The 15,408-nt window shown below is 34.1% G+C and overlaps 2 protein-coding genes across 5 annotated transcripts in view; one reads left to right on the forward strand and one right to left on the reverse strand.

Annotated features, from left to right (window-relative positions):
- Nucleotides 1-281: 281 nt before the first annotated feature.
- Nucleotides 282-5,000, forward strand: LOC110719953 (glutamic acid-rich protein-like). Of its 2 annotated transcripts, none has more exons than XM_021898949.1 (10): nucleotides 282-1,337; nucleotides 1,433-1,484; nucleotides 1,580-1,923; nucleotides 2,015-2,068; nucleotides 2,185-2,324; nucleotides 2,432-3,005; nucleotides 3,118-3,238; nucleotides 3,336-3,385; nucleotides 3,554-3,697; nucleotides 4,109-5,000. In XM_021898949.1, the coding sequence occupies exons 1-10, from the start codon at nucleotides 813-815 to the stop codon at nucleotides 4,364-4,366; spliced, it is 2,262 nt and encodes a 753-aa protein (XP_021754641.1). In that variant the 5' UTR covers nucleotides 282-812; the 3' UTR covers nucleotides 4,367-5,000. The 2 variants fall into 2 exon arrangements, with proteins under 2 accessions (XP_021754641.1, XP_021754642.1); XM_021898950.1 differs by having other exon boundaries at nucleotides 3,118-3,195; nucleotides 4,109-4,236.
- An 82-nt stretch (nucleotides 5,001-5,082) lies between these two features.
- Nucleotides 5,083-15,408, reverse strand: part of LOC110719952 (pyruvate, phosphate dikinase, chloroplastic) — a 36,186-nt gene continuing 25,860 nt past the window's right edge. For 2 of the 3 annotated variants that reach the window (XM_021898945.1, XM_021898948.1), the window contains 11 exons: nucleotides 11,197-11,361; nucleotides 10,952-11,113; nucleotides 10,541-10,630; nucleotides 9,952-10,090; nucleotides 9,685-9,862; nucleotides 9,095-9,224; nucleotides 8,725-8,853; nucleotides 8,358-8,495; nucleotides 8,191-8,268; nucleotides 5,547-5,638; nucleotides 5,398-5,440 (listed from right to left, as the gene is read on the reverse strand). In XM_021898945.1, coding sequence (XP_021754637.1) covers nucleotides 5,398-5,440; nucleotides 5,547-5,638; nucleotides 8,191-8,268; nucleotides 8,358-8,495; nucleotides 8,725-8,853; nucleotides 9,095-9,224; nucleotides 9,685-9,862; nucleotides 9,952-10,090; nucleotides 10,541-10,630; nucleotides 10,952-11,113; nucleotides 11,197-11,361 — 1,344 coding nt within the window. Of the gene's footprint in view, nucleotides 5,441-5,546; nucleotides 5,639-8,190; nucleotides 8,269-8,357; nucleotides 8,496-8,724; nucleotides 8,854-9,094; nucleotides 9,225-9,684; nucleotides 9,863-9,951; nucleotides 10,091-10,540; nucleotides 10,631-10,951; nucleotides 11,114-11,196; nucleotides 11,362-15,408 lie in introns of all 3 variants that reach the window. The other variant, XM_021898947.1, reaches the window with a different exon arrangement.

Below are 15,408 nucleotides of genomic sequence, written 5' to 3' on the forward strand. Positions count from 1 at the left end.
AATCACTAATTACTAAGTTCAGTTCAGCTCAGTTCAGTTTAGTTTAGTTTAGTTTAGTTCAGTTCAACTGATTTCAGTCAATGAGAACAGACCCTTATTCCAAATTTAGTAAGTACTCGTAAATTCACAATCAATTTTACTTAATATTGGATAATGGATATCCGAAACATCCGATCCAAAAATTTTAGATATCCGAATATCAGATGTCTGAAATTTTCAAATCGGATTGGATATCAATTTTTGATATCCAAGTATTCGTATATCCAATCCGTAACCAGGCTAAATGTTAACAACCAAAATTAATTTTGTTGAATAAACTATAAGCTAGTAAAACTAAACACTTAAAAAAAAAAAAAAATTAAAAACAAATCACACCACCTTATCTCCCCCGAAAAAAAAAGAAGACAAATTAGAGTGCATTACAACGAAATCGCAATTCACAATTTCAAATTTTCAATAATACATCTTACTTTATTAAGAAGATGATTAATCGTGTCATATTTCATGTAAAGACTACTACACATATAAAACCAAAGTCTAAGCTCATTTCGCAGAAACCGCGCACTTTTGGCAGATCGCACCCATCATTCACTTTTAGGCGGGAGCTATTTTCACAATTTGCCACTTCACACTTTCACTTTCGCGCCTTACTTTCATTTCCCTAACTCAAATTTTCGCCATTTCTCCAAATTTCTCCTTTTACCCACTAAATTATTTCTAAAAAATTATTCACTACTTTCTCTGTCTTCCAATTACTATACTTCACAATTTAAGATCTCATTTTCAGCCTTTTCTCTCTCTCCTCCATTTTCATGGATTCCGAAAGAGATTTAGATCAATTGCTACTTCTGCAGTCTGAAGCTCCTACCCCAACGGATCAGAACCCGAAGATGAAGCGGTTAAAGAAGAACGATTCGACTGCAAATGATGTCACTACCAGTTCCGCCCCGAGTAATGAGATTGATGGGTTGGATACAGGGAATGATGAGTTTGATGGGTTTGATCCTTTATTTGGGGATTCCAGTCAGTTTTCTGCGAAGCGGGTTTTGGATTTTGATGACAGTTTTGATGGGTTCGGGTCTGAGGATGAGAATGACGATCCTGATTTTGATAAGAATAAGAACAAACAGGAGAAGAAGAAAAGGGAAAGTTCGATTGAGTTTCTTGATAATAAGGAGAAGAAGAAAAGGAAAAGTTCGATTGAGTTTCGTGATAATAAGGAGAAGAAGAAAAGAGAAGGTTCGGTTGAGTTTCGTGATAATAAAGAGAAGAAGAGAAGAGTGAGGAGTGATTTAGAGAAGAATAAATCGATTGTTTCGAGTCGAAAGGAGAAGAAAGTAAGGATTTCTGATACTAGTATAGTGAATTGGTTTTGTTTTTATTAAATTTGTTGTTTGAATTAAAATTTCTCACGTTAAAATGATTGTTTTAGGAGAGGAAAGCGCGTTCAAATCAGCAAGCAGATTTTCAAAGGGTGATGAGAGGTAGTTTTATTAACAGAGACATCGATTTTTGAATAATATTCGCAGTTACTATGCATTTATTTTGGTGTTTACAAGTGTATATTGGTTTTGTGTAGATATGAAAGGTGTGGGATTTAAGCCTATTCCTATGGTTGAGAAATCGATTTCTTCGGTGTTGGAAAAGATCAGGAAAAGGAAGATGGAGGTATCGAAAAAGTGGGCTTCCTACACCGAAGAGGATGAGGAGGTAGATGGAGGTGCTGATAAAGACGAGGCGAAGGAAGTTGGAGGTACTAAAAACGATCTAGCTAAGGAAGATGGAGGTGTCGAAAAAGATCAGGTTAAGGATGATGGAGTTGCTGAAAAGGACAAGGAAAACATGGTTTCCTTGACACCAACAAGTGAAGAAAAACCCGAATCAAGTGATGAGCAAACTACTTGTGGCAATTTGATTCAAATAGTATGTTGTGGCATGTTTATTGTTATTGTAATAAACAAGCATTAAGATTCTGATTAATTTGTTAAGAATTTATGTTTGTGATCTGATGCAGCCTTCTAAGGATGCAATCACACAGTCGTTTCGTGCTCCGATCAATGATACACAGGTTTCCCTGTTGACATATCTTTCATTTTTTGTTTCTTACAGTAGTTTGTAAGCTGTTTGGAGTTGTGTTTTTGTTGTTAAACTTATAGTTGTTTAATGTGAATGTACAATCTGTAGGACTTGTTAATGGATTCTGAAAGGAATAATTCACAAGACGATGAGTTACCTAGCTGCCCTGATGAAGATATAACTCCATCAGCACCATCAATGAACTTAAGATGGGATTCTGGCCATTCTGCAGCTGTTGATGATGACCTGTAATTACCATTTTACTTGATATATTTGCTTAGGATTGTTTAGCATGCTTTTGCTTGCTCTTTGTTGATTACCTTGAACTTGATAATCGTATTTGTACATTTTTCAGCTCTTCTAGTGATGAAGAAAGTGACAAGGAAAATACTGATCCCCACCCAAAACACCTGCAAAGAAGTTCCACTGCAACTGGCGATCCAGTCAAAGACTTTGTGGATGAAGAAGCATTGGAAGATGATAGTGATGATGATTTTTTGCGCTCTCAAGAGCAAGACGATGAGGATAATTCTGACATGGAAGAAAATTGTGATTATATTGCTACTGATGTTAAAGAAAAGCCAATTGATGGTGAAATGCGCAACCAATTGCACCAGCAATGGGATCAGCAACACGACGAAGCTGTGACAGAAAAGCTCTTGCAGAAGCTAAAGTATGGTACAAAGAAGAGGGAGCCATCCATTTCTGATAACGAGGATGCTGACAGAACAGATGCTGATGAAGAAGAAGAGGAAGATGATGATGAAGAAGATAAGAATGTACCTCACATGTCCAGTTGTCGTGCAACTACAAAAAGGCTAAAGCAAATGATTCCCCTCATGTTTACTGATAAAGATGATGGTTTCGTGTCTTCTGATGACGAAGAAACAGAAAGAATGTTGTCTAAGCAGTGCTTGCTTCAAAAAGTGGTATATGATACTACAACCTAAATATTTATTCTGCTTCTGCTTCTGTTTCATACTTGCCAGAGTTACTAATTGCTCTCTGTGTAATCTTATAATTACTGGTAATCACTATCAGGAAATGGAAAAGCAGCCCAAAGTTCTGCCACCAGTAGCGGATGAGACATCAAAAGAAGTTCTAGATCGTATAAAGAAGGTTAATGTTCCTCTTGAAACCAAGAAGAAATCAAAAACACCATGTAAAGTCAGACCTATTTGATTAGCATTGTATACTTAATTTTACCTTATAGTTTGTCTGCTGTTGTTCTCATTGTCTTTTGTTTTTCTGTTTTCTAGCAATTTTTGAAGCTCTACTCAAAAAAGGTAGCAGCAGTGACTCTTCAAAGGTAAAGAATACTCGTATATTATGGTATGATCTGCTGGGTTCGGAAGTAAGCAATCTGACATCTGACCAACAATGTTCAGAATGTTTTGAAAGATGCTTTCACTGCTGATTTTTTATACCCTGTTTATGTAACTGATCATTCTTTGATACTTTGCTTTTGAAAATGTAGTCTTCCTTTTTGCGACGAGCATCCAGCCATCACGGGCCTTCAAGTCATAGGCATGGACCAAAAACTGGAAAATCATTTATTTTTGGACGAGATGATAGCAATAACCGGAGCTCAATGACTTCGCTGGAAGACTCACTCAATATGGTAAAGCTTAATTCACAAGTCATTTTAACATTAAAAGGAAGCATCTATTCTCAAATTTCAAATATCTGCAGATTAATCCACACTGCAGCATATAAGATCCCTACTTACAAGTTGTAATGCGATGAGTTAGAATAGACTAATAATAAATTCTGAATTGATACTACCCATATCTAAAATCTGGTATGTATATTCACGTGAATCTTCATTTCACCTTGAGTTCCTATGTTGGATCCCTTATAAATATGGCTATGTCTACAAGCAAATGTACATACTGTGTATACATATCATATCTTGCATTCTTGCGTTACTCAAGCTTGGGTATTCAAGTACACTTGGGTTTGCATAGCAATCGTAGCATATTGATTGTCTTATACGTTTATCTTGATCTAAACATGTACACTTCATATCCAGGGCCAAAAAGAAAATCAGCCGAAGAAGAATAGCTCAGCTAAATTTACTGGCTCTCAGGCCAAATTGAGTACCCAACACACAGAGATCAGAAGTGAAACAGCTAATGGCAGCTCATTATATGACATACTCAGAAGCTCTTCTGCGGAAACAAGCTATGATACTCGTGATAACGCAGTTGGTCAAGAAGCTGTATTTGCTGCATTTAAATCAGTGAAGAAACAAGTAAAGATTGAACAAAGAACATATCAAGGACCTTAAAAATGCGTCTTAGGTCTAGTTTTTGTAGGTCTTTCATATTGTAGTATTTACTGTTAGTTTGGTAAATTATGTGCATTATTATATGTCAAGATATTCAGCATTTTCAACACCGGCCTTCTAATTCCAACAAATCAAGAGTTATGCCTCTGGCATTATAGCTGCAGATGTTCTCCTGACAAAGTTAACTTACAATGCTAGCACCATATGCAATAGGCTAAAAATAGATCATGGGTCGAGTTTCAATGACCACCAATTATGAAAATAGATTAAAACTAACAAGCTAAGGATTCAACGAAATGAGCAAGGATCCAATGCATTACACAGATGTAAGATAATCTTGCCGAGCTTGGAACATTTTTTTCTAAGCCCCATAGTAAACTGATGGAAACATTAGAAATTGTGCTTGTAACATAATGCTAGACTCGCTGGTCGCTGGATAGCCAGGATAGGTTATTATAGGGCTATCAAGCCATACATATTTCATAGGCTAGTCCAAAGATTTTCAACATTGTGAGTTTGGTTTTGACTCTTGAAACATTTTAAGCTATTTGATGGTCAGAGCCATGATTTGTTTTAAGAATTTTAGAATTGACTTGAACTTGTGAAGCTTCAAATTAATCCTTTAGGAAACAAGTAATCATCATCATCATGAGCCAAAGATCCCGGTTAAAAAAAGCTTACCCGAAGCCAATACAAAAAGAAAAGGCTTAATGATGTGAAATGAAGATATTATTTTATTGATTGAAGTTTACCTTGAATTTTGTCCATAACAATAGGGTTCATCAATGAAACTCTTATTTAGCATAAAGATCCGAAAATAGCTACTAGAAAAAAAAGGATCACAAGCTGCGAACTGTACGTCATACATAATTGACAGTAGCGCTCGTTTTGCATCATATATTACACATTTAAATAAGACTGATGCTTCTCTCTTCTTATTGGATGGTGGTGAAACCTGTAAACTATGATGTACAATACAATTATTTACAATTTATATTTGGTGTAGTATGTATGTACCATCTTTGTGTACTTCAAACAGCAACTTGAGCAGCAGCTAGTCTAGCAATGGGAACTCTGCCAACAGAATTAAAACCATATTCATATGACTGCTCAAATTAAAATAAAAATAAATTAAATGCTTAGGCAAGAATGTATAAGCACAAGAATAAGCATGGTAAACCTGAATGGCGAGCATGAAACATAATCAAGTCCAGCTTCGGCGAAATATGCAACAGATGAAGGCTCTCCCCCATGCTCTCCACATATACCCACCTGTGAGTGTATTAAAAGCATACGAAGTACTTTTTAGTGTGTTTCAGTAGATGGAAAAGTACAAATGGTAGGTTGGTCCTGATATAGTTTATCACAGGTTTGAAAGCAATGAAAGTACGGCTGGTCACAAGCAGAATTGAATTCTAACTTGACTCAACTTAGCATAATTTCAACAAGTTCAAACTTAGGCACAACTCGTCTTGAACTTGATAGGCTGGATTCTGCTGATTAAATGAAAATTTGAGTTCAAGTTCAAGCTCAGCTCAATGTGCTCAACTCCATGCCAGTGTTTAACCCAGGAAAGCTGTGCTAAGAATCTCCTGATCTTTGTACTAGAGCAGCCAACTCGCGCGTTGCGTGCGGAATGACTAGCCTTTGCAACTTAATTTTACTTGTCTTGTGTTTGCACTTCACATGGAGGAATAAAAGACTGGCAAAGGAATATACTACCTCTGGTTCAATTTACTCGCAACAAAGGAATATTTTATGTCTCACAAATAATACCCCTTTGTTGCGAGTAAATTGAACCAGAGGTAGTATTTCTATTGCTTAGGCATTGTTTGTTTGTAGTCATGCTAAGTTGAATGTAATGTGTGAAATATCTCGTATATTGAAAAAAATCTTTATTTTATTATTTGTATAGGGTGATTCTTTTAATTGAAATACTATGTAGAGTCACTGTAGAATATAATTCATAGATTTTCAATGATAATGCAGAAAAGGAACAAATGTTAGAATTGTTGTTTGTTTATTTTCGCAATGTTGATATTAGCATTATTTAATTGTGGTGGAACAATACGAAATAGAGAAATAATCATCAATGATGAAACAGAAACGACCAATTCCTAATCCACCACAGAGGCTAACAATATTAAACAACCGCTATATATTGGTATTGTCAAATTTTTTTGCCACAATTTGATTTGGAAATTTCGGGAAGGTGGTGAACAAAGATGTGGAATTTAGTACTTGGAAATGGCAATGATAGTGTGGAGAGAGAAAGGTAAAAGCTTTCAAGAGATGGAGTCATGGAGAGGAGGAGAGAGAGCTCAAATGTGTAAGGAAATGTAGACGGGTAAGAACTATTTGAAGTTGGACTGTTGGAGTACAAAATTACAAATAAGAGTACAAAGGTAAAACACATTTTGAAGGGTAAATAGGGGTACAAAGGTAAAATAATATTTTGAAGGGTATAAAAGTCCGTGCACTATTCATAAAAACATCTTTCTACTTTTTATAAGGTAGGGATACACAAGTTTAGGCCTCGGGATAAATGATAGAGCAGTTTCATCAAAATTAAAATTAAAATTTTTCACAAGAGCTCAATAACTGTTTTCAGCTACTTTATTGCTCAAATATGACATATATTGAGTTCAATCTCAGCTCATTTACAGAAACAGGAACATGAGCTAAGTAGGATCAACCAGATCCGAAATGCCCACGAGTTGCCTTTTGTTCTTTTATTTTATTTTATTTTATTTCTTTTTTGTGATCAATCTTTAATGCTATTTAGAGATGAATACCATCACATCACGAGACAAATGATCACTCTAGGATTAAAAACACTGACTTGATTGTTATTTGCAGCCCAATTCCTAAAAATTTATGGGCGCTAGGCATAATGTAAGAAAAGGGCCTCTTGCTTAAACAATTTTTTTATACGCAATAAAAATAACTTATATTATTTAAATATTAATTCTCGATACACAATAATAACTTTGCATAATATTAAAAATAAAATTTTCCCTCCTGAAAAATCATAACAAGCGATTTCTTTTAGTATTTTTTGATGCAAAATTATTTATAATTAAATCAACACCGATGTTTTCTAACATATTCGTCTCAATTGACAATTCTTAACCGTTTCCATAATATTAATTAGCCAAAATTAAAAAGCTTGAATTTTGGAAATTGAATAAATATGAAACGATGTAATTGAAAAGATTAATATTTTGGAGTAGATAATCATAGAAACCGCAAGATTAGAAGAAGTGAAGGGTTATATTGCATTGTAATCTCCACCTAATTGACGGCTAATGTTAATTGCTACATAAATGCAGTAATTATCTTTTTTAAAATTATTATTATTATTATTATTATTTATTTTTTTTTTATTTTTTTTTAAATGAGTAAGAAGTACAGAGTTAAATTATACGGTATTTTTTTTAAAATTGGGCCCCTTTCTAGCGTGGGCCCTAGGTGGTCGCACTTGAGGCCTACTCCTCAGGGCCGACCCAGGTTATTTGTAATTAAATATATATAGTTATTTGTAATTAAATATATATATTGAGACAAATTCAACAAGATCTAACTTGTCTATGTGATTTTTACATATAAATTACCAACATTGGTCAAAGTGGACTATGCTACTATGTGCATAGCGCTAATGGAAAAGTGTTAGGTTAAAAATAAATGGGGTTAGTAAATTATTTTGAATTAGCACCTCACCTACAAAAATGACTATAAATTGAATTTGAACAAACCTTCAAGTTTAAACAATTTCTGAAATGGATTGGTGATTAAGGCATATTGATTTCCATGTTGTAATTTACCTTCAAGCTAGGCCTAGCAGCACGACCTTTCTCGGTTGCAAGTTTGATGAGTTGGCCCACACCTTTTTGGTCGAGAACCTAAATTCAAATTGAGCAGCATTGTGTAAAGACTAGTTAATTGATTGCCAATTCTGATGGGATGTGAGTATTGAGTCAGACTGACTTACCACAAAGGGGTCAGTTTGCAGTATGCCTTTTGACAAGTATACAGGAAGGAACTTCCCAACATCATCTCTGCTATACCCAAATGTCATCTGTGTGAGATCATTTGTTCCAAAAGAGAAGAATTCTGCTTCCTTTGCAATCTACAAAATAAAATATTGTACTTCAATATTTTAGGTAAGTGTAGTACCTCAAAAATGCACAAAAATAAAACAATTCCAATGAACTGTAACATACTATATAGATGTTTATCAATAAACCTAGCTTTAGTAGTAAGTTTCACTCTGCTAGAGCTGTATGTTGGAAACCACCTGAGTATATACTAAAGCTATTATATGAATCTTTAAGAGGAAGAAAGTAATTTTATTGTACCTCGTCTGCAATTAAAGCTGCCCTTGGGATCTCAATCATTGTTCCCACCTTGTATTTTAAGGAAGAACCCATCTCAGAAAATACCTTTGTCGCTACTTCTCGTATCAAACTCACTTGATGCCCTAACTCCTGTCACTCAGATATGCAATAGTTTAGGGAACATAACATAAACAAAAAGCCTACAAATCAACAATCAAAGGGGATCAAAATAAATTTTAGAAAAGAAGTCAAAAAAAGTAATACAATATCCCCAACAAGTGTTATGCCTACTGATCCTGCCATTCAGGAAATAAATCCAGTGTTCTAACAAAGGTAGCAAGTCCAAAAGAGAAAAGAAAATAAATGTTGGCAAAAAGAAAAGGGTCCATGCCTGTGGTGTTCCGACAAGAGGAACCATAATCTCAGGAAGAACTGCAATACCCTGGTTGCTCATTGAAACTGCAGCTTGGAATATTGCACGTGCTTGCATTTCAGTTAGTTCAGGGTATGATATTCCCAACCTGTAAGGACACATCAAGTTCTAAAAAAAATTAATAATAACCTAATGACCCTATGGTCACTGTCATTGTGCACATAATGAAATGTTTAGATATTCTGCTTATGTGCTTAATCATTATGTGTCCATATATGAAGTAGAGTATCCATTATTCTCTGACATGAGTATCACAAGGGATTTAAAGTACATTGGCTTCATAAGATTTCTTTCATTTCTTAATTTTAGTATAGTATTAGAGGTTAGTTCTGTTGATTAAGGATTTATAAGAATTGACCTCTTTGTAAGACTGCGTACATCTGACCCCCCTCCCCCCTTCCCCTCCTACAAGTATTAAGTTGGTCGTGTTTGCTTAATAATTAATATTATAACACACGTCTTTTGAAGAAAGGCTACATTTCAGATGGTATATATATGACTTCTGATAACTTATAAATAGATATATATGCGAACACCTTATTCATTACCTGCAGCCCCTAAAACCCAACATGGGATTGACTTCTGATAACTTTTCTATTCTAGAGAAGACTTCATCTTCTGCCATCCCAGTTTCCGATGCCAGTTCATTCACAATTTGTTCCAAGTCACCTTCTGGAAGAAATTCATGAAGTGGAGGGTCTAGCAACCTTATTGTAACTGGAAGCCCTGAAATTAACAAAATAATAATAACAATAAAGCGCCTATTTACAAGGTAACTTAACCAAAATAAACATCAAAATATAAAATTTTCTTGCCATCCATGGCTCGAAAAATCCCCTCAAAGTCCGATCTCTGATAAGGTAATAGCTGATCCAGAGCTACTTTCCTCTGCTCAGGAGTTATTGCCATTATCATCTTCCTCACTGTCTTTATCCTGTCATCTGAAGCAAAGAACTAAGACAATGCATACATTAATTATGTTTCCTTGAGTTATCTGGCACATTATGATATAAGTTTTTAACAAAAAAGAATCTCATGACTAAATGACTTGTAAGAACCAGACCAGAACAAAGGCAGTGAAGCCTTCTAAATATTATTAAAATCACTTCTTACTTGAATAGGACAGACAACACACGATTTAGCCATTATTGAAATGAAATTAAAGGCAACTCCTGCATGACTCCTGTCAAAGTTGAGTCTAACAAGATTTGAAATATTTGCAATCACATTTCCACTACAAAACTACAAGTATATACAAAATTTAGCATCAAGGGCATTATAATGTTATTTCAAAATTGAAATAGCCCTTCTTTGTGATAACTACTGATAAATATAAAAGCAACACCAACAAATCATGAAATCATCCCATAACGATAGATTACTAAGAGAAAAAGTGTAAACTACCATGTGCTCAGTCCTACAAAGTCCAATTCCTTCAGCACCATTGTTTCTTGCTGCTAATGCATCTTCTGGAGTATCTGCATTTGCCATGACCTGTACATATACTAACAGTGAATGTGATTTATAATAATTTGCGATGTTTTCCATGATTTTAGCCTTGCTATAGCCAATGTCAAAGAAACAGTCTATAATGAAAGCTACATAGATAAAATACTATCAATCATAGTTGTTTAGGGAATGATGGAGGTACGCTAACTTGTAACTGTTTCTTAATGAATGCTTGTATGTATCACTCACACAATTAATATCTGCACATAACTCCAAGGTAATTCTGACCAGATTTTGGGATGGCTAAGTTTGATGAGGAAAATGCAATGCATGGAATTGAGAAACAGTATGTCGAAACTTTATAACCTTAAGGCGTCGTATGTTATCAGCCCATGACATGAAGATTTCCAGGTCCCCACTGAGAGCAGGAGGTGATAGTGGTTCTTTCCCTAAGATCACTTCGCCAGTTGATCCATTAAGAGAAAGCCACTCGCCTTCAGATATTGCTTTGTTTCCAACCACAAGAACCTGGAAAATGAGCAATAAATCTCACACATCACATCAGATAAACAATGATCAAGGTTAAAATATAAAGTAAACATAGGAATTACCTTGTTAGTATCATTCACTTGGATCTCAGAACACCCTGAAATGCAACACTTTCCCCAACCACGAGCCACAACAGCAGCATGAGATGTCATTCCACCCCTTGCAGTCAAGATTCCAACAGCTGCATGCATGCCCCCTACATCCTCTGGACTAGTTTCGGTCCTCACCTTTATAATGCATATGTATGTTAGTCGGGACAAAGAAATCAGCATTCACATAAGTTCAAGAAGGTAAACTATTGGAAATGTATGCTTGAAAACCAATAAAGGTTGTAACCTAACACTACATGATGTCGCACATGTTCCAGATATTCTGTTGAACTTGATCTCAGCACGTAAACTTGATAATGAAGATTATATAAATCACTTTTCTAATGGAAAGTGAATATTTTCTAGAGGCTCCGACTTGCTATATTTTAAATATAGTTCCAATCAAGGGTCTGCCTAGACGCATGTGATAGTCCATAATTCTCATGAGATAAATGTTATGGGCCTAAATCACTTGCCTAGAATGGGGTTCAAATTTGTGCTCATAATCTTTACCCCCTATTAGAGGGTAATCATTACCCATGCCTCCTTAGGGAAAATATTAGTGTAATTTCTCTCCATTAGCAATCTCTTCACCTTCATCTTCTCACACACCGCCACTCTTATTTTATTACTATCGTTGTTCTCTCACCCTCACCACTCATCCCTCGCTATAACCAAGGGCGAAGGGAGGGGGGGGGGGGCTGGTGGAGGTCCGGCCTCCCCGGCCCAGATTTGCTACCCATACAATAAATACACCTTGTCATGTTGGTTGGGTAATGTTTTATTTTGCCAAGGGGGTTGGGTTCGAATCCCATCTCCCACATAAGTTTTTTAATTAAAACTTCTTATTCAACGTGGGTTTCTAATTGTCCAAAAAAAACGTGGGTTTCTAGCACTAGATTTTTTTTTTTTTTTTTTGTCGTAGATTTTAGTGTTTAATCTTTGATTGATGATTTTATAACTATGCATCAAGTATGATTTAACTAATGTTTTTTAGTGACAATAAAATATTAGTACACTTTAATTTTTTCCATCAATCTATTGTCTAATAAGTCCGGCCCCCGGGACTTGAAAATCCTGGCTTCGCCCCTGACTATAACCGTCGTTCTCTAGTCAAGGGTAATGTATTACAACATATTCTAGTCATGTTCAAGATGAGAAGGAGGATAAGCTTAATCATTAAGAGGTTCAGTAGATAAATGCACATTTATTACAACAGCGACAATATGATACCAGTGGCGGATCCAGGATTTTCGAACTGGTGAGTCACCATCAGGATTTTCGAACCGGTGAGTCACCATCAATAATAATTGATCACTTGTTTCAATCTAAAAATTATTTAGAAAAAAAAAAAATTTCACTAAAATGATTTCAATCCAAAAATAGGACATAAACTAATATCTATAGTAATTTATAAAGTGAAAGGGGGTTTTGGACGATAAATTTTACTTTTCCAAAATACCCCTCTCATCTTTTATTTTTATTTTTTTAAAAAAATTTACCATCCTTTTTTTTTTAAAAAAAAAAATGCAACTACCATCTAAAAAAAACTACCATGTTAGGAAATAAGGGTGTAATTGTGTTTGATTAATGCGGAACAAATCGCCTTTAAAAAAAATGCGGAACAAATCAATGGAAAATAAGAACGAGAAAAACAATAAAGAAGATAAATAAAGAACACAAGGATTTACGTAGTTCAGTCAAATTAGACCTACATCCACGGGTGGGGGATTCGAGAGCTTCAGAACAATACAAAGGAGTCCTAAATCTAATGGCTCAAAAAGGTATGATTTAATTGATCAACTAAAGGGTCTTTTTATAACATAACTGTAATACCCCGTATTTTTATGTATTTTTATAAAGTATTTAAGTATTAATAAAATGTATTGTCAAGGGCTCAAGTATTTTATTTAAATATTTTAAAGGGTTAAAGTATTTTAAATATAAAGTTTTATAAAAGTAAAATATGTTTTGGGCCAAACGTTTATTAATTATTGGGCAATGTAAATTATTCCTACATACCCTTATTGGAATAACCCATTCCAAAACCCATAACTTAAGTCCTATCCCATAACTCAAGCCCACATTTTTATAAGCCCAAATTTAACCCTACACTCTCTACTCTATAAATACCCCATGAATCTCCAAAAATTTCCCACACAAAAAGGTTAGTCTTATTTTCTCTCTCATTTGTTTTATTAATTTGTGTAATTATAATTATTGATTAATTTATGGGTTTTGATTTTATTGTTTGAAATTAATTTAATTAGTATCAAAGTGTATGTTGATGATTAAACTTTATAATTTTCAGATTTTGTAAATTTTATAATCTAGGGTTTTTAATTATTGAAAATCAAGATTTTAGGGTTTTAATGAATAATTGATTTAGGGCTTTTATAGTATTGATGTTTTGAAATTTTGGTGATTATAACTAATTATTAGTTTAAATTAATTCCAGATTATTTTGGAACACGTAAATTCATGTTTTAATTATTAGATTTCCGTTCGTTAATATTAATCCCGTTTTAATCCTGATTAGGTTCTAAACTCCTCTGATTCTGATAAAAAAATAGTGTTTTTCGAGTGGAAACAACGTTTTAAGTGACAATTTTTGATTTTCAGCCTCTAAATACGATTTTCGAGCAATTTTTGATTTTTAACGAAGTTTTTTTTTATGCTTTAAATTTTATCTTTGAGTTTAAAAGGGGTAAGAGATAATTTAATGTTTCTATGGATAATTTAAGTATAAAGATGTATTTTGATGAAGTTTTAAAGGATTTTTGATTAGTTTAAAATGTTGAAATTTTATTTAAAGTAGTATAATTGTGATTTTTAATAAAAGGGTGTGATTATCCATTAAAAAGGAGTTTAATTAGGGGTTTTTAAATAATTTTCAGATTATTATAAGTTATTTAAAGTGAGTTTAAGTTGCTGGAAATTGTGTATACAAGGGTAATTAATATAGTATTATTGTCCCTTTATGTAGGAGACTTGGTTCGAGAATTGTTGTAGAGTACTTGGTTATTTTAAGAGCTTATTTGAGGTACGTTTACGTACTTAGCATATTTTGATGATGTAGAATCATGCTAGGCTTGATTTCAATCAATTACAAGTAGTATCATGCTAAGGTTTATGTATGGAATTGTGAATTTATGATGTTGGTGATTGAATTGTGAAGCATGAATTATTTGTGATGGTTTATGGTTGGAAAATTATATTTTGGGCATGTTGTATTTGAACCACACTTTTATTTATGGCATGTTAGAATGCATGATTAATTAAAATACATGTTTAATTATGTTAGGAATATTGAAAAGGAATTTTATTATGGTTCAAATAATTTTTATTGATGCTTTAAGCATGAGGAAGGAATAAATTGTATGTTGGTGCCTTTGTGCACTTAAGGTATTTTTAACACCGAGGGATAGTATTTTTGGCGCATTATGCGTTTAAGGTGTCTTTGACACTGAGGTAGAATTAAAAAGGGTTCAACAATAAATAATATGTGGTCACTAATTATTCAAGAATTAAATTGGTATGTTTGTTTGATTGAATAATTATTGTTGATTTGACTTATTATGCTTTGAAAGTCATCACCAAGTCTAATAACATGTAAATAACGTAAAGTGAAAGAGATTACGCACCAAAACTCTTGGAACGTATATACCTTGAGTATGAACAATGGGGGGAGTTATGGGGTTTTATATTTAACCATAACTTCTAATATAGTACAAGACGCTGTATTTTTTTTTTTTTTTATTTATTATTATGCGCAGGAATTCCGCCACCTTTGAGTGGTTTTGTCGCTGGCACGGTTAGCTCCCGTGTCAGTTAACCTCAATTTATTTGGGGGAGGTTAGGAGGTGGAAACTCGTTCGATGCGTAATCAATGCAAAATGAATTAATTAGTGTCTAGTCAATGTGTCTTGTTGATTTGTGTGTGTGCTTGTGAACAGGTGCAATGAGGTAAGTGTGTGTTGATAGGTGAAAGCATGTTAGTGTGGCTAATTTACGCTTATGTACTCAACTTTGCTGATTGTGTGTGTGTTTGTGTATTTGGCCATGTCTTTATCTTGGCCCTATGATGACCTATTTTTAATGGAGAGTAGTGGAAACAAGTAAAGATAAACTTTTTCAGGTATTGAAGCATGATCATGATGGGGCATGAGAGAAGAGTGAATCTCA

Source organism: Chenopodium quinoa, unplaced genomic scaffold (assembly GCF_001683475.1).
Source record: "Chenopodium quinoa cultivar QQ74 unplaced genomic scaffold, ASM168347v1, whole genome shotgun sequence".
In the NCBI taxonomy this organism is placed as follows: domain Eukaryota; kingdom Viridiplantae; phylum Streptophyta; class Magnoliopsida; order Caryophyllales; family Amaranthaceae; genus Chenopodium; species Chenopodium quinoa.

Excerpts from the sequence above, each read along its gene's own strand:
- LOC110719953 (XM_021898949.1), top strand. The coding sequence starts at position 813 with ATGGATTCCGAAAGAGATTTAGATCAATTGCTACTTCTGCAGTCTGAA. Across the intron at positions 1,485-1,579 it reads TTTTCAAAGGGTGATGAGAG|ATATGAAAGGTGTGGGATTT; the intron begins GTAGTTTTATTA and ends GGTTTTGTGTAG. Across the intron at positions 2,069-2,184 it reads CTCCGATCAATGATACACAG|GACTTGTTAATGGATTCTGA; the intron begins GTTTCCCTGTTG and ends TACAATCTGTAG.